Source organism: Lithobates pipiens, unplaced genomic scaffold (genome assembly GCF_037356315.1).
Source record: "Lithobates pipiens isolate NorthernLeopardFrog02 unplaced genomic scaffold, aLitPip1_a1.2 Scaffold_55, whole genome shotgun sequence".
NCBI classification, from domain to species: domain Eukaryota; kingdom Metazoa; phylum Chordata; class Amphibia; order Anura; family Ranidae; genus Lithobates; species Lithobates pipiens.
Window position 1 is genome coordinate 3,119,928 of NW_027507877.1, and position 18,735 is coordinate 3,138,662.

General features: G+C 41.2%; 1 protein-coding gene across 1 annotated transcript in view; it reads left to right on the forward strand.

Moving 5' to 3' along the window:
* Positions 1 to 18,735, forward strand: part of LOC143957717 (arachidonate 12-lipoxygenase, 12R-type-like) — a 161,646-nt gene that overhangs the window by 95,208 nt on the left and 47,703 nt on the right. The window contains exons 9-10 of the mRNA XM_077467415.1: positions 4,460 to 4,546; positions 18,456 to 18,625. Of these exons, the coding sequence (XP_077323541.1) occupies positions 4,460 to 4,546; positions 18,456 to 18,625 (257 nt within the window). The remainder of the gene's footprint in view (positions 1 to 4,459; positions 4,547 to 18,455; positions 18,626 to 18,735) is intronic.

The window sequence follows — 18,735 nt, forward strand, 5'->3', positions numbered from 1 at the left end:
CCAGGTTCCAAACTGGATTTTTGAAAACAATGAGGAAACTGAAAAGCCAGTTTCCTCCCAAACAAACAACTCCCCTGGAGCCCCTCAACCTGCCTTGTTGAGAACCCTGCATCCTTCTGCTGGTGGGGTACCATACTACCACAATATATATATATATATATGTCACTTACTACTGACCCCTCAGCTCTGCATCTACTATCAACCTCTACATCACCTACTCCCAACATCTGAACTCGCTTACACCTGACCCCTGAACTTTGCGTTGCTTACTATTGAACCCCTGCACTCTCTGTCCCTTTTAAGCCACAGCCAGTCTTCAATGAAAATCGCACCCAATTTTACTGCGCCGCTCGGCACCAGACTTTTTCCCAGCTGCGGGGGCTCAATCTTGCGCACACATGCCCGCTGCTTTCAGAAAATGCCCCTGACCTGAGCTCATCATTGCGCATCCTTTACAGATGCTTGTATGTGACATCACATACATCCCATACAGTACATCACATACATCACATACATCCCATACAGTACATCACATACAGTATATCACATACATCCCATACAGTACATTACATACATCACATACATCCCATACAGTACATCACATACATCCCATACAGTACATCACATACATCCCATACAGTACATCACATACATCACATACAGTACATCACATACATCACATACAGTACATCACATACATCACATATAGTACATCACATATATCACATACATCACATACAGTACATCACATACATCCCATACAGTACATTACATACATCACATACATCCCATACAGTACATCACATACATCCCATACAGTACATCACATACATCACATACATCCCATACAGTACATCACATACAGTACATCACATACATCCCATACAGTACATCACATACATCCCATACAGTACATCACATACATCCCATACAGTATATCACATACATCACATACATCCCATACAGTATATCACATACATCACATACATCCCATACAGTACATCACATACATCCCATACAGTACATCACATACATCACATACATCACATACATCACATACAGTACATCACATACATCCCATAAAGTAAGTACATCACATACATCACATACAGTACATCACATACATCACATACAGTACATCACATACATCCCATACAGTACATCCCATACATCACATACATCCCATACATCACATACATCCCATACAGTACATCACATACATCACATATAGTACATCACATACATCACATACATCCCATACAGTACATCACATACAGTACATCACATACATCCCATACAGTACATCACATATAGTACATCACATACAGTACATGACATACATCCCATACAGTACATCACATACATTCCATACAGTACATTACATACATCACATACATCCCATACAGTACATTACATACATCACATACATCCCATACAGTACATCACATACATCCCATACAGTATATCACATACATCACATACAGTACATCAAATACATCACATACATCACATACAGTACATCACATACAGTACATCAAATATATCACATCACATACAGTACATCAAATATATCACATACATCACATACAGTACATCACATACATCCCATACAGTACATCACATACATCCCATACAGTATATGACATACATCACATACATCACATACATCCCATACAGTATATCACATACATCACATACATGAATGAATGAATGAAATACTTATATAGCGCACAATGCGAACTGAATCACCTCTAGTACATCACATACAGTACATCACATACATCCCATACAGTACATCACATACAGTACATCACATACATCACATACAGTACATCACATACAAGCACGTGGGCTGGAGGCAAAAGGTGGATCAGCAGGGACTAGTGTGCCAGGACAGGTAGATGCCTCATCTCTGCTTCCCTGCACCGCTCTGCATATCACACATATCATAGATGAGAAGAAGGTACAGCAGTGGGGTAGATGAGCAGGAGGGTATGATGGTGGGGCAGATGTACAGGGAGGTACAGTGGCAGGGCAGAGCAGAAGAAGGTACATTGGTGGGACAGATGAGCAGGGGGTACAGAGGTGGGGCAGATGTACAGGGGGTTACAGCGGTGAGACAGATGGGAAGGGGGTACAGAGGTGGGCAGATGTACAAGGGGTTACAGTGGTGAGACAGATGGGAAGGGGGTACAGAGGTGGGCAGATGTACAAGGGGTTACAGTGGTGAGACAGATGGGCAGGGGGTATAGAGGTGGGGCAGATGTACAGGGGGTTACAGTGGTGAGACAGATGGGCAGGGGGTACAGAGGTGGGGCAGATATACAGGGAGTTACAGTGGTGAGACAGATGGTCAGGGGGTACAGAGGTGGGCAGATATACAGGGGGTTACAGTGGTGAGACAGATGGGCAGGGGGTACAGAGGTGGGCAGAAATACAGGGGGTTACAGTGGTGAGACAGATGGGCAGGGGGTACAGAGGTGGGGCAGATATACAGGGAGTTACAGTGGTGAGACAGATGGGCAGGGGGTACAGAGGTGGGGCAGATGTACAGGGGGTTACAGTGGTGAGACAGATGGGCAGGGGGTACAGAGGTGGGCAGATGTACAGGGGGTTACAGAGGTGGGGCAGATGTACAGGGGGTTACAGCGGTGAGACAGATGGGCAGGGGGTACAGAGGTGGGCAGATGTACAGGGGGTTACAGTGGTGAGACAGATGGGCAAGGGGTACAGAGGTGGGGCAGATATACAGGGGATTACAGTGGTGAGACAGATGGGCAGGGGGTACAGAGGTGGGGCAGATATACAGGGGGTTACAGTGGTGAGACAGATGGGCAAGGGGTACAGAGGTGGGGCAGATATACAGGTGGTTACAGTGGTGAGACAGATGGGCAGGGGGCAGATAGGTGGAGCAGATGTGCAGGGTATGACAGTGGGGGACAGTGATCTGAGGCATGAGAGTGCAGGATGTTCATTAGTCACTATTACTCTTGTAGTTTACAGCATTTATTTTATCAAAAATCATTTTCGTGATTGAGAGTGTGAAGTAAATTATTTTTTTTTGTTTTAAAATCGTCACACTCAATTTCTTTGAAAACATTTTTTGGCGCACTGTGCTCAAATGGTTGCCTGGTATAGAGGCCGCCTTTCCCCCCCCAAGCACCAGTCCATACACACCGGCTCCAATAACTCCGTCTAGGGAATGGATTTTTTTTAAATATTTATTGCTTGGAGACACTTTAAACAGGAGAGGGGTTGTTGCTCACACATCCCCAAGATGGGTGCCTCAGAACAGCAATGGAGTCCATAGGCTGCCTCAGAGGCAACAGCCCCATGAGGATGGGACCCTCTTTGCTGAGTAAAGAACAATCTCTCCAGGGCTCCAGACTAGGGATCGGCCAAACACCCCCCCCCCCCACCCCCGTGGTTCGGTTCGCAGCCAGAACACCTCGAATAGGCAAAAAGTTCTAGCGAACATGCAAACCCTATTTAAAGTCTATGGGACACAAACCTGAAATATCAAAAGTCCTCATTTTAAAGGCTTAAATGCAAGTTATTGCAATAAAAAAGTGTTTGGGGACCCGGGTCCTGCCCCAGGGGACATGGATCAATGGAAAAAAACTGTTTTTAAAACAATTGTTTTTTTTTAACCACCTCAATACCGGGGGGGGAGGGGGCACTTAAACACCTTCCTGCCCAGACCAATTTTGAGCTTTCTGCGCTGTCGCAATTTGAATAACAATTGCGCGGTCATGCTACACCGTACCCAAATGAATTTTTTTTCCCCCCACAAATAGAGCTTTCTTTTGGTGGTATTTGATCACCTCTACGGTTTTTATTTTTTTGCTAAAGCAAAAAAAAAAAAAAATGTTTTTCTTTTGTTTCAGTTTCAAAACGTTGTAAATAAGTAAGTTTTTCTCCTTCACTGATGAGCTCCGGTGAGGTGGCACGTATGAAGTGGCACTGATGAGGTGGCATTGATGGGCACTAACATGTGGCACTGGTATGTGGCACTGATAGGCGGCACTGATGGGCACTGATAGGCGGCACTGATGGGCGACGCGGATGGACACTGATAGGTGGCACAAATTGGCACTGATAGGTGGCACGGATTGGCATGGATAGCTGGTCACGAATTGGCATGGATAGCTGGCATGGATTGGGACAGGAAATTTACACTGTTAGCTGTACACTCACTACTTTACATTGTAGACAAAGTGTCATTTCTTCAGTGTTGTCACATGAAAAGATAGAAGAAAAGATTTACAAGAATGTGACTGAGGGGGGGTGTACTTACTTTTGTGAGATACTGTAGGTAGATTTCTCATGGTGGTTAAACTTCAGCTATAAATTGATAGAAGGCAATAAGGTAACCTATCATGATATTTTAGCTGTCTAACCTACAGAAAATGCCATTTCTTAAACAAATTGTTTTTTTTTGTTTTTTTTTTTTCCCTAGCTGATAATTCCACACCTTCGCTACACTCTAGAGATAAACGCCTTTGCAAGGACCCGGCTCATTGGAAAAGATGGAGTCTTTGATCGTGTAAGAACCAAATTGATGGCTACATTGCTGCTGGCTGGACTGTTCCATTATTGGCCCAGGCAAAGTGATGGCCCTTATGCCCGTGTACACACGGGCCCGGACTTTTTATCTTTTCAAATGTTTTTATTGAGATTTTTAGCAGAGTTAGTTACAACAAGGGTTACAAAAAAAAAAATATATAGTAATAAAAGTAACATAACACAGTATAATGTAGTGACAGGGTTTTCTCAGCATAAGATAGCATAGAAACAAATAATCCACAATAAAGAATAAAGTAGTATTCCTAAGTATCTAATATTCATAGTCATAAAGGGACTCGAACAAGAGTAGGTCTCTTAGAATTTGTATAATAAAGTCCGTAATATAATTATTGTAAGATTTATAAATAGCAATATGGATATCGGCCACTTCTGGACCCCAAGACACCCCTCACAGGGATCTATCTGTGTCTTGGAGTACCTAGGCCAACATCCTAAAGGAAATTCAAACACAGTAGTTATCTTTTATGAAGGAAAATAAAGATCTATTCTTACTCCGCAGCTCAATTCAGATAAACAAATATGTGATATATTTGTCACTTTGCTATGAAATTATTTTTAAAGCCATCCAAAAAAAAAAAAAAAAAAATATTAAAACGCACAGGAGTTCTTTCTTCTATATGATTAAAGAATCAGCATTATCTAAATCGCGGAAGTATAATTTTTGTACCATATACTCCAAGGTTCCCATAGTTGTTGTTCCTTAATATATAGGGATTTGTCATTAGGAAATAACAATTCATAGGAGTGATGGAGTTGGGTTAATTCTATAACTTCTGTCATAGTAGGAAGAGAGTCAGTTTTCCATTTTCTAGTTATGGATAGTCTCGCAGCTAAAAGTATATGTGTTACTACTTTACGATATTGTTTGGGAATCGTATGTAAATTCATATTCAGAATGGCTAGTTCTGGTGAAAGTTGAAGGACAATACCTGTTACGGAAGTGAGTAAATGGGAGATTGCCTGCCAGTAGTTATGTAAACTTGGGCAGTCCCACATAATATGAAATAGGGTCCCCAATTGGGTACAATTTCTCTAGCAATTAGGTGACGAGTTCCCCTTGAATTTTGCTAGGATATGTGGAGTCAGGTATTGTCTTTGAACAATTTTTTGTGCCAGTTCCCATAGTGTAACACATGCAGTGGCCCTATATATGCTTCGTAGGGAAGCCATCCATTGTTTAATTGAAAAGTCTTGCCCCAAATCTTGTTCCCATTTAAGGAAGGAAGGTAGTTTGCTGGGTATGTTTTTTCCCCTAGAATTGGGTATATTGTAGATACTCTTTTCTGTGAGGTGGCATGGTTATTGAGGAAAGACCATATTTTAATCGGGATTGAAGCTCTGAGTTGTGGATTGTGTAGCAGACACTTTTCTATTTGAATATATGTAGATCGCTCAGAATTCGGAAGCTGTAATTCATTACTTAACTGAGAAAAAGACTTTAATGAGCCCTGTTGGAAGAAGGAACCAAGTTTGATATCCCGACCCAAATTCCAGTCGTGTATTTGTACGCCAGGAATTAATGTTGGTATAATTGTTAGAGGAGGGTTTAACACCGTGATTGGAGTTTTATCCCATTTGTATGTGATGATTCTCTGCCAAGAGTGTAGCGTCGCTTTCACCGTTGGTGAGTATTGAGCTGTAATTGTGGACTTAATTTTCCTACTAAGTAACCAGAATTGCATATTAGGCTGTCGTGTGATGTCTTTCTCAATTTGTCCCCATAAAGTTTTAGGAGTAGGCAAGAACCATTCTTGCAATTGGGTCAAAAGAGTTGCGTCATAATAATCCTGTGGATCAGGTACGGTCGCACCACCTATATTTCTATGTTTAATTAGTATATGGTATGCGCAACGGGATTTTTTGCCATTCCATAGATATTTTCCCAAACTGCTTTGTAAGGATTTAAAGTAGTATTTAGGGATACATATTGGAAGGGACCTGAGTTGATATAATAATTTTGGTAAGGTCATCATTTTGAAAGCTGCCAGGCGACCGGCCCATGTAAATTCGAATTTACTAAGTGTTGTCAGATCTGTTTCAAAATGTTTCTTAAATGGTAAAAAGTTTGTTTTAAATAACTGTTTTGTTTTGTTAGTGAGAGTGATTCCTAAATAAGAAATCCCCTCGTCTTTCCAGTGGTAGGGGTATTTATTAGACAATAACTGCCTGGTTGTGTTATCTAATCCTAGGTCTAAAATATGGGACTTGGTTTCATTGATTTTATAATATGATGCTGCTCCAAATGTCGTTAGTATATTTTGGAGATTTGGGAGAGATGAAATAGGATCAGACACTATAAGCACTATGTCATCTGCGAACAGACTTATTTTTTTATCTATTTGCCCAATTTTTATACCACATAGTTTTGTGTCAGATCGTATACGTTCTGCTAGAGGTTCGATGGCTAAATTAAATATTAAAGGAGATAAGGGGCAACCTTGTCGTGTTCCATTCGAGATGCCAAAGGGCCTAGACATCATATCATTTGTGTATACTCTCACTGAGGGGCCCTTATACAGTGCAAAAATTGCCGATAAAATATTTCCATGAAAGCCGAATTTTAAAAGCACTGATTGTAAATAGCCCCAACGGACCCTATCAAACGCCTTCTCTGCATCCAAAGAAAGGAGCAGAGAAGGCGTTTGATGTCTCTCAGTGAAGTGTATAATATCAATCAGACGTCTTGTTGCATCTGAAGATTGTGGACCTTTAGTAAAGCCAGATTGATCTTTGTGAATGAGGTCTGGTATGTAGTTCATCAGTCGATTCGCTATTGCTTTGGTGTATATTTTGATGTCAATGTTCAATAATGAAATCAGTCTGAAATTTTGGGGAGCATTGGGATCTTTGCCTGGTTTCGGCAGTGTTATGATCAAGGCCTGAAGCATCTCAGCCGGAAATTCTGATTTGGATGCCGCTTCATTAAAAAGTGAGCATAAGTGGGGAGCCAGTATATCTCGAAGTAATTTATAGTATTCTCCTATCATTCCATCTGGGCCCGGAGATTTATTGTTGGGCAGTCTATAGTTCTAGCAATTTCTTCCACTGAAAATGGGACGCTAAGATCAGAGATTTGATCAGTAGTTAATGATGGGAGACTAATAGTATCTAAGAAATCACTTATTATCTTTGGGGTAGGTGTGGGAGTTTGAGAATCATCTTTAAGATTGTAAAGGGAGCTATAATAACAGCTAAATGCATTCGCTATGTCTTGGGGGTCTTGCAATTTTTCCCTAGTAATAGGGTGGTATAGATATGGAATCTTTGATTTGGAATATCTGCCTTTGATCCGAAGTGCCATGTTTTTTCCTGCTTTGTTGCTAGTATGGTAATATTTAGCTTTAAGTTTTCTAGTATGTTTTTCAAATGTATCCAATAAAGTCGTTCTGAGTTCCTGACGTAATATTTGTAGTTTAGTTTTCAGTTGTTGTGATGGGTGACATTGGTTTTGGGAATCCAATGTTTTAATGTCAGCAGTAAGTTTCTCAATGGGTTTCGTTTTATTTTTCCTGAATTGAGCATTCAGCTGCATTAGGATTCCCCTACTAAATGCTTTATGAGCACCCCATAGGGTGGCGGAGTCTGACACCGATCCCACATTATATTTAAAGAATTCAGTTATCTGGTTTTGTATAGCTGTAGCATAGGTAGGCATTTTGATAAGATATGCATTTGTTCTCCATAGAAAATGGGTCGTTTGAGAGTGTTTAGGTAGAATAGTCATACTAATTGGGGCATGATCAGTCCAAGTGATGGGTGCAATGTCAGACTCCCTCACCCGCTGCAATAACCACTTATCCGTAAAAATATAATCGATACGAGTATTGGTATTATGTACCAGGGAATGATATGTGTATTCACGATCTCCAGGATGATGGCATCTCCATACATCATAGAGAAAATTTTAAGTGCACAGTTGGTTCTGGTTTTGGGATTAGAAGTGTCTAGTTCTTGTTCATGTATTGTGTTGAAGTCTCCACAAATTATTAAGGCACCTTTTCGGCATTTACCTATTTTTCTCATCAGGCCATTCAGAAAATGGGATTGCCTTTTATTAGGCGCATACACATTTACCAATGTAGTAAGTGTATTATCAATGGTACATATTAATATGAGGTATCGTCCATTGGTATCTACAATAGATTCATGCAATTGAAAATTAACTGAATGATGTATGGCAATAAGTACTCCCCTTTTTTTCTGTTGGCCTGATGCTGTAAATATGTGAGGAAAGTTCTTATGGGTGCAAGTGGGAGTAGCGCCTGTTTTGAAATGGGTTTCTTGTATACACAATATTTGACATCGCTGGGTGTTAGCCATTTGCCACATCGACGCTTTTTTTGCTGGATGGTTAAGACCATTAGTATTTAAAGATATTAACTTTATACTCATAAAAGGATATTAATAAGATGGAAAAAGTAAGTACATACTAGCCTGATAATAGCTTTAAATTCTACTTCCATGTGAACAATCTGTAGTCTGAAATGACTATGAATGTCCAAAAATTTAGTGACTGAAAAGTTTTGATTCAAATTTTGTAGGTTCACAACATACCTGTCCCTTTGAATGCTATGAGTTGTGTATAAGATACTGTGAAGAAAAAAATAAAAGTAAAAGCACAAACAAAAATATAACCAAACATTAAACTTAACTTGCAGTGGTAAACATTTCGGGCCCGGACTTTTTGACAGCAAAGGTCCGACGGGACAAATTCGTCGGACAATTCGACCGTGTGTGTGTGTGTTGGGGGGGGAGCTTCATCGGACCTTTGCTGTCAAAAAAAAAAATCAGACGAACTTTACCTTTTTAGAACATGTTTCAAATCTTTTTTTCCGACGGACTCGAGTGCAGGGTCGAAAAAAAAAAAAAATCAGTTTGTCTGTATGCTAGTCCGGACGGAGGGAAAACCGACGTCAGGGCAGCTATTGGCTACTGGCTAGGAACTTCCTTATTCTAGTCCGGTCTTACGTCATCACGGTCAAATCCATTGGACTTTGGTGTGATCGTGTGTAGACAAGCCCGATAGAATTCAGCCCGCCAAGGTCCGGTCGTGTGTACAGTCTACAATCGGTAGAATACACAGCAATTATTTTTCTTTTTTTGTTCTCCAAAAACTTTTATTATTCTGTAAATTATTTGTATTTCTATAACTGTAAAAATGGTGTTGGTTGGGGGATGGGGTGGGGTACAGAAAGATTTGTGCATGGGGACTAAAAATCCTTGCTCTTTGTGCAAATGTCTACCTAGAACATATTTTTTTTTTTTTTTATTGAATGTACAGTATATTTATGCCGTGCTTTTTTTTTTTTTTTTGTTTTTTTAGTCCATCCTGCCTAGGCACATGTGAAAGATAATTACATAGTTACACAGTTAGTCAGGTTGAAAAAAGACACAAGTCCATCCAGTTCAACCACAAAAAAATAAAAATAATAATAATAATAATAATATTATAATAATAATATTATAATAATATAATAATATAATAATAATAATAATAATATTATAATATAATAATAATAATAATAATATTATAATAATAATAATAATAATAATAATAATAATAATAATAATAATAATAATAATATAATAATAATATTATAATAATAATATAATAATAATATTATAATAATAATATTATAATAAAATAATAAATATATATATATATATATATATATATATATATATATATATATATATATATATTATCATACTAGCCTATATACCCAATTCTATACCCACAGTTGATCCAGAGGAAGGCAAAAAACCCCAGCAGAGCATGATCCAATTTGCTAAAGCAGGGGGAAAACATTCCTTCCTGATCCCCCGAGAGGCAATCGGATTTTCCCCGGGTCAACTTTACCTATAAATGTCATCCAGATATATTACGTACACTTAGGAAATAATCCCGAACTTTCTTAAAGCAATCCACTGAGCCGACCAGATCCACCTCTGCAGGGAGTCTATTCCACATTTTCACAGCTTTTACTGTGAAGAAACCTTTCCGTATTTGGAGATGAAATCTCTTCTCCTCTAGACGTAAAGAGTGTCCCGTGTCCTCTGGGTTGACTGTAAAGTGAATAACTCAACACTAAGTTCACTATATGGACCCCTTATATATTTGTACATGTTGATCAAATCCCCCCTTAATCTCCTCTTATCAAGAGAGAATAAATTCAGTTCCTCTAATCTTTCCTCATAGCTGAGCTCCTCCATGCCTCTTATCAGTTTGGTTGCCCTTCTCTGCACTTTCTCCAGTTCCCCGATATCCTTTTTGAGAACTGGTGCCCAAAACTGAACTGCATATTCCAGATGAGGTCTTACTAATGATTTGTACAGGGGGGGCAAAATGATGTCTCTCTCTCTGGAGTCCATACCTCTCTTATACAGGAAAGGACTTTGCTCGCTTTGGAAACAGCAGCTTGGCATTGCATGTTATTATTGAGCTTTTGATCTACCAAAACCCCCCAGATCCTTCTCCACTATGGATCCCCAAGATCCTTCTCCACTATGCATCCCCCCAGATCCTTCTCCACTATGGATCCCCCCAGATCCTTCTCCACTATGGATCCCCCCAGATCCTTCTCCACTATGGATCCCCCCACATCCTTCTCCACCATGGATCCCCCAGATCCTTCTCCACTATGCATCCCCCCAGATCCTTCTCCACTATGGATCCCCCCAGATCCTTCTCCACTATGGATCCCCCCAGATCCTTCTCCACTATGGATCCCCCCAGATCCTTCTCCACCATGGATCCCCCAGATCCTTCTCCACTATGGATTCCCCCAGATCCTTCTCCACTATGGATCCCCCCAGATCCTTCTCCACTATGGATCCCCCCAGATCCTTCTCCACCATGGATCCCCCAGATCCTTCTCCACTATGGATTCCCCCAGATCCTTCTCCACTATGGATTCCCCCAGATCCTTCTCCACTATGGATCCCTCCAGATCCTTCTCCACTATGGATCCCCCCAGATCCTTCTCCACTATGGATCCCCCCAGATCCTTCTCCACTATGGATCCCCCCAGATCCTTCTCCACTATGGATTCCCCCAGTTGTACTCCCCCTAGCATGTATGATGCATATTCTTAGCCCCCAAGTGCATAACTTTACATTTCTCAACATTAAACCTCATCTGCCACATAGTCGCCCAATTAGACAGAGCATTGAGGTCGGCTTGTAAATTGGAGACATCCTGTAAGGACGTTATTGCACTGCATAGCTTGGTGTCATCTGCAAAGACGGAAATGTTACTTTTGATCCCAGACCTGATATCATTTATAAAGATATTAAAAAGTAAGGGTCCCAGTACTGAACCTTGGGGTACACCACTGATAACCTTAGACCATTCAGAGTAAGAATCATTAACCACGACTCTCTGAATTCTGTCTTTTAGCCAATTTTCTATCCATTTACAAATTGACAATTCCAAACCTGTAGACTTTACCTTACACATGAGCCGTGTGTGCGGAACTGTATCTAATGCTTTTTCAAAATCCAAATATATCACGTCCACCGCCACCCCTCTGTCCCTTTTGTAAAGGGCCTACATGCTCAGACTTGACCTTTTTACTATTAATATATTTAAAGATTTTTGTTGGGGTTTGTACTACTATCTTTTGCAATCTGTTTCATTTTGAATTTTTGCATCCTTGATTTCCTTTTTACATATTCTGTTATATTCCTTGTAACATTTAAATGACACAGCGTTCCTTCATTTTTATATTTTTTAAAAGCTCTTTTCTTATAGTTTTATAGCTGTTTTAACTTTGGCCGTGAGCCACATCGGCTTTATTTTTAACCTTTTAAACTTATTGCCCATGGGAATATACTTTGCCGTGAGATCACAAACAAGCTTTTTGAAGAATTCCCATTTCTGTTCTGTGCCCATTGGTGCCAATGTTCTCTCCCAGTCTAAGTCCTGTAGAGCAGCCCTCATCCTTGGAAAATTTGCTCTCTTGAAATTAAGTGTTTTTATCTTTCCCGTATGTGATTTTTGCTTACAGCTAACATCCAATGAAATCATGTTATGGTCACTGCTACCCAGATGTGCCTTTATCTGAACATTAGTAATATGTTCTGCATGGTTTGAGATCACCAGGTCCAACAGAGCATCATTCCTAGTTGGGGCCTCAATAAACTGGATCATAAAATTGTCCTGTAATAGGTTTATACATTTTTGCCCTTTAACTGTCCCAGCAGTGCCATTACCCCAGTCAATTTCTGGGTAGTTAAAATCCCCCATTATTATCACCGTCCCAGCCCTTGCAGCCCTTTCTATCTGTGCAAGGAGCTGAGTCTCCACCTCCTCATTAACATTGGGTGGTCTATAACAAACTCCAACGATTAACTTTGAACTACGCGCATCTGTATGCAGTTCTACCCATAATGCCTCAGACTCATCACACTCTCCATCCACCAGGTCCTCTTTCTCACTCGCTTTGAGATCACTTCTCACATACAGACAGACCCTTCCACCTTTCCTTTTTACTCTGTCTTTCCGAAAGAGTGCATAGCCAGGAATATTAATAGCCCAGTCATGTGAGGAATGAAGCCAAGTCTCAGCAATACCGATTACATCATAGCTCTCCTGATGCACCAGAGCTTCCAACTCACCTATTTTGCTTGGCAGACTTCTGGCATTGGCGAACAAACATTTTAATGTATTAATATATTTTGTCCGGTCAAATACTATCCTCTTGGGTGTTCCAAGATTACAACTAGGACTTGCTACTATATTTACCCTGGGTTTATGTGCTTTGGTTACCCTACCACTAATGCCCCTAATATTACCCCCCTACCCCTTTTGTTTTCATCAGTTGTACACAATTGTTACTGAACAGAACTAAGATAAAATGATTGCAATCTCTGTCACACATGTAGCGGCCACATCCCTTGCAGGGCGGCCTTGACTTGTTGGGCTTACCGGTTACCTTCTCTTGGCCTGCTCTTTCGCGTCTAGGGGTTCCCAGGGTTGATACCCAATGACTTAAATGCTGATACAGATAAAGTCCTTTTTAAAAGGTTTTATTTTGCAGTAGTAACATCCAATAACACAGTCTTTCATGGGAACAGGGGGCACGGGTGAAGAACTCGGGCATCTTGAACTGCAAGTCTAGCAAAGTCTCTAATACCATCCAGAGAGTAGCCACTCACAGCTGGGTACTTCAAGGCTGAACAGATCTCTAGCCAGAGATCATGGCAGTCAGCACATTGACTCAAAACTTGAAGCAATCCTATGAACATGTACAAGTGGTAACTAAGAGTGAACAGGAACCTTTTTCCTCAGTACCTGGAATGTTCTCTGTCTCCTCAATGGCACTAAAAAAGTGTGGACTCGTCAATGTCCTTCCTAACTCAGTAACCAGGTACTTCTCAGGATGCCACTTGCCAACCCTCCTCCGAAGAGTCCTCCCCCGGTCACTTCCATGAGCTGTGGCGCCTCTCCAACCTGAGAGCACACCCGGACACCTTGAATCCTCCCTCAGTTACTGCGCCTCGGACCAGCCGGCTCCGAGACTCTGGAACAGACGGATCCCTACCCCAGACCAGACGGGTCTATCAAGGACCACTGACAGGAACATGTTGCGGGATGTCGAACACCCCGTGACCGGGACCCCTCACGGGGCTACCCCGGTCTTGGAACCACAACAGACCACACGGATCTCACAAACACCTCTAACTAAACACGTGACCCACACCTCTTAAGTACCCCTTCCCAGACTCCCCAGCGGGGCCCGGCACTCCCACTGATTGGTTCAGAGAAGGCTGATACCCAATCGTCCAACCAGGCCTGGTTCTGGCCTGTCATGTGCACCTCATCGTTCACATGACCAGGCAGAACTTCCAAACACAGCCTGGCCAGACCAGTGTCAAGGCCTAACCTACACAATTAACCCCCAGAACCCCCAATTGTTCTGAGGCAAAAACTAAATTTACATGCGTGTGACATTCTGTCCAAAATTCCATCCACTACACATAACATACTTCCAATCAAGTTTTCAGGGTCTTATTTGTGCCTCCCCTCCCTTTAAAACGGTAATAAACCCAAAACCAAAGATACAGTATAAAAGATATAATATGGTATATTGCATTTTACCAATCATTAGATGTTGTGGCTGTATTTGTTTGTGGTTGTTTGTTTTTCGTTTTTTTTTTTGGGGCTTTTTTTTCCTCTGTGTTTTGACCTGGTGATCTGGCCAGTAACACACCTCTATTAGGTAAAAACGTAAAAAATGGACCCTCGCGCTACTAAGTGCTAAACGTGAAAATGTAACTAAGTACGTGTAAAAAATGGAAAATGTACCAATATACAATAAAATAACCAGTGGAGTGATACAAAAGTGCAAGTGCTACTAAATATTTAAAAATGCAGCGGGACAAAATAGTTAACACAAACTATCGCATTAAAATAAATAAAATAAAGAGTCCTGCGCAAATCGTGCCACTGAAAAAAGTATTAGATGATGAATATGAAAAAATAAAAAGTCAATAAATAATCAAAATTCAAAAAATAAACGCACCGATGAGTGAAGATATAAAGTGAGGAACAGGAGAAAAAACGGGACCAAATGTTCCAAAATAGATAAATCCAGGCTCTCAGAACTCTCACCTCAAGATGAAATAATCAGACAGAATGAAAATCACCCCAAAAACTTCTCCTTTGCTTCTCTGTATACAATAACCAAGGAATTGTAGATAAAGCATGTAGTAAACACTTCTGCCACTAGAGGGCCATTTCCAGCTCTTGAATATAATACTGCAGCTATGGACTTGTAATTCCGTGGTGTGGAACTCTTTCAAAGCGATCGTTGGTACACAGCTTTTGAGAGCCGATCACGACAGTTCATCCGAAATTATCTCCAGACTACGATATATACCATTTCCTCTTGTAAGCTTTCAATGGTTACCTAGATATGATGGGATGCCGATTTAACAGCTGCATTGTGGGAATTTTCTGAGGCTCTCATAAGTATGTAGTCCAGGCAGTTCTACTGCGTCCCACAGGCTCCTCGCACGATCCAGGTAGTTGGGAAAGGTTCTGGTGTGATGTTGTGCTGAATAGCTGTACATTCAGGAAAACCAGGAAGTAGTCAGCTCCATGCTGGCCAGCTTGAACCGGATGAGGAAATGACGTCACCCGCAGGGGGTGGGAGGAAGGGGTCAGAACTGTCTCTGTGGAATGAAAGGCTACACCATTTCATTCCACAGAGACAGTTCTGACCCCTTCCTCCCAGCCCCTGCGGGTGACGTCATTTCTTCTTCCGGTTCAAGCTGGCCAGCATGGAGCTGACTACTTCCTGGTTTTCCTGAATGTACAGCTATTCAGCACAACATCACACCAGAACCTTTCCCAACTACCTGGATCGTGCGAGGAGCCTGTGGGACGCAGTAGAACTGCCTGGACTACATACTTATGAGAGCCTCAGAAAATTCCCACAATGCAGCTGTTAAATCGGCATCCCATCATATCTAGGTAACCATTGAAAGCTTACAAGAGGAAATGGTATATATAGTAGCCTGGAGATAATTTCGGATGAACTGTCGTGATCGGCTCTCAAAAGCTGTGTACCAACGATCGCTTTGAAAGAGTTCCACACCACGGAATTACAAGTCCATAGCTGCAGTATTATATTCAAGAGCTGGAAATGGCCCTCTAGTGGCAGAAGTGTTTACTACATGCTTTACCTACAATTCCTTGGTTATTGTATACAGAGAAGCAAAGGAGAAGTTTTTGGGGTGATTTTCATTCTGTCTGATTATTTCATCTTGAGGTGAGAGTTCTGAGAGCCTGGATTTATCTATTTTGGAACATTTGGTCCCGTTTTTTCTCCTGTTCTTCACTTTATATCTTCACTCATCGGTGCGTTTATTTTTTGAATTTTGATTATTTATTGACTTTTTATTTTTTCATATTCATCATCTAATAATTTTTTCAGTGGCACGATTTGCGCAGGACTCTTTATTTTATTTACACCTCTATTAGGGCTTTTGCACATTGCAGCAAAAAAATAAATAAATAAATAAATAAATAAATCTGCTTTTACAGGCATTTGAGCTTTTATTTCTCTGCCTCAGATTTGGGTTTTTAGAGTGTCTACACTCTGGATGAAGGGGCACATTTTGGACAGCAGCATTGTCAGTCTGGGGAGAGGGGAATGCTTAAATGTACTGGCAGATTTAGACTAACAAATTGAAGCAAAACTCCAGCTAATACGTTATAAGATTATTTTTTTTTCCCTTTTTTTTTTTATTTTTTTTCCCTTGTTTTACATACATAAATAAAAATTGACCATTGTAAGCACCCCTGTCTGTGCTAAATGATTTGGCTCAACCCTCGAACTGCTACACCTGCAGGGCAAATTTTTTATTTATTTTTTATTTTTTATTTTTTTTAACAGAACAGACTTCTGACTAGTCCGATCCTTTTGGTAGTTGGGAAGGATTAGAACCCCATTGGGTTTTTATCTGCAGTCGTAGAAGGATTTATTGTGTGTAAAGATCCCTTCAACTGATTCTTTAGAAAGTAGTAAAAATTGACAGGGAGTCTACTCCTTCTCCACTATATCCAAAAAAAAAAATAAAATAAAAAAAGTTTTGGCCGAACATGCAATTTAATAAAAAAAAAAAAAAAGCAATGGCAATGAAACAGATCATGTAAACAAAAAAAAAAAGAAAATAAATCTGAGTCTGAATTTATGTGAAAATCTCCAGGTATTCCTACAAAGCAAACCCCAAAGAGACAAACTGGGAAAACAAATGTTATAGTATGTTGTGTTTTAGTGCTGCTCTTGGTACTGGTCCATGAGTTCCTTAAAGTGGTTGTAAACCCTTACAACACACTTTGACCTATAGGTAAGGCTAGATTAAGGCTTACCTGTAGGTCCAAGAAATATCTCCTAAACCTATACGGTTTAGGAGATATTTGCTTGAAGACAGGCACTGCTGCGGCGTAGACAGTGGCGTAGACAGCGGCGCGCAGGCGCACTGAGCGCAGCATCTTCAATGACTGAGACCGCGTGTCGGCTCCCGTGCGCATGCGCGGGAGTGACGTCATCGCGGCTTTGCCGAATGATAGCGGCGGAGCGGCGAGACCTCACCGAGAAGATGGATGCGCCGGACTACAGGTGACAGCGGTGACTTCGCTGGCTCCTGTGTCAGGTAAGTGACACATAATGGGCTACTATGCGATGCGATGAGATGCGATGCGATGTATAGTAGTCCATTATGCTTTACCTTTGCAGGGAATGAAAGAGGAAGTAAAACCCATCAGGGTTTACTTCCTCTTTAACCACTTGGCGCCCATACTACGTCTATTGATGTCATGGGGTTTCAGTGGTTATATCTAAATGATGCCTGAGGCCACAGACATCATTCAGATATTGCCGTTTTCAGCCGGCGATTCCCTACACCATAAGAATGATCATAGCAGCTGTTCCGCCACTTGATCGTTCTTACGGGCGGCGGGAGGGGACGCCCCGCCCTCCCGCCGCCCTCCAGTGCTTCTACCGACTCACCGTTTCCATCGGTGAGTTGGTCACAGGACCCGCCGTCCCCCGCAAGTTACCATAGAGATTTCCGGCGGACTAGATCGTCCCCGGAGTCTCTATGATCGTTCAGAGGCCGGGCGTGATGTCATAACATCGCGCCCGGCCTCCGAACGATCTGTATTCAAATTAACGGCGCCAATCTGGCTAGGAAGCCAGGATCGTTTTTTTTTTTTTTGCCATTAAAGTTCTTAATGAACTCCTATAGCCCTGATGGTGGTGGACCTTCTCATCTCCTTTTCATCACACTCTTGTTAGATTTCATTACATGACAATATTTTTACACACATTTTTGTTTTTTCTGTATTTTCTCTCAAGGCTTTGGTGACTGGGAAAGAAGGAGTCCCAGTACTTTTGAAGAAAGCAATGCCTAAGGTGACCTATAGCAGCCTTTGTCTCCCTGATGATATAAAGGAGAGAGGAATGGAGGACACTCCCAACTACTTGTATAGAGATGATGGCATGGAGATCTGGACAGCTATGGAAAGGTAAAGATCTTTGATATTCAAAAAAATGACTTATTCTAGAAAGCTTAGTCTACAACCTTCTACAGTGAGGTCCTACCTCACTGAAAACAAACGTATTGACCCCTCACAGT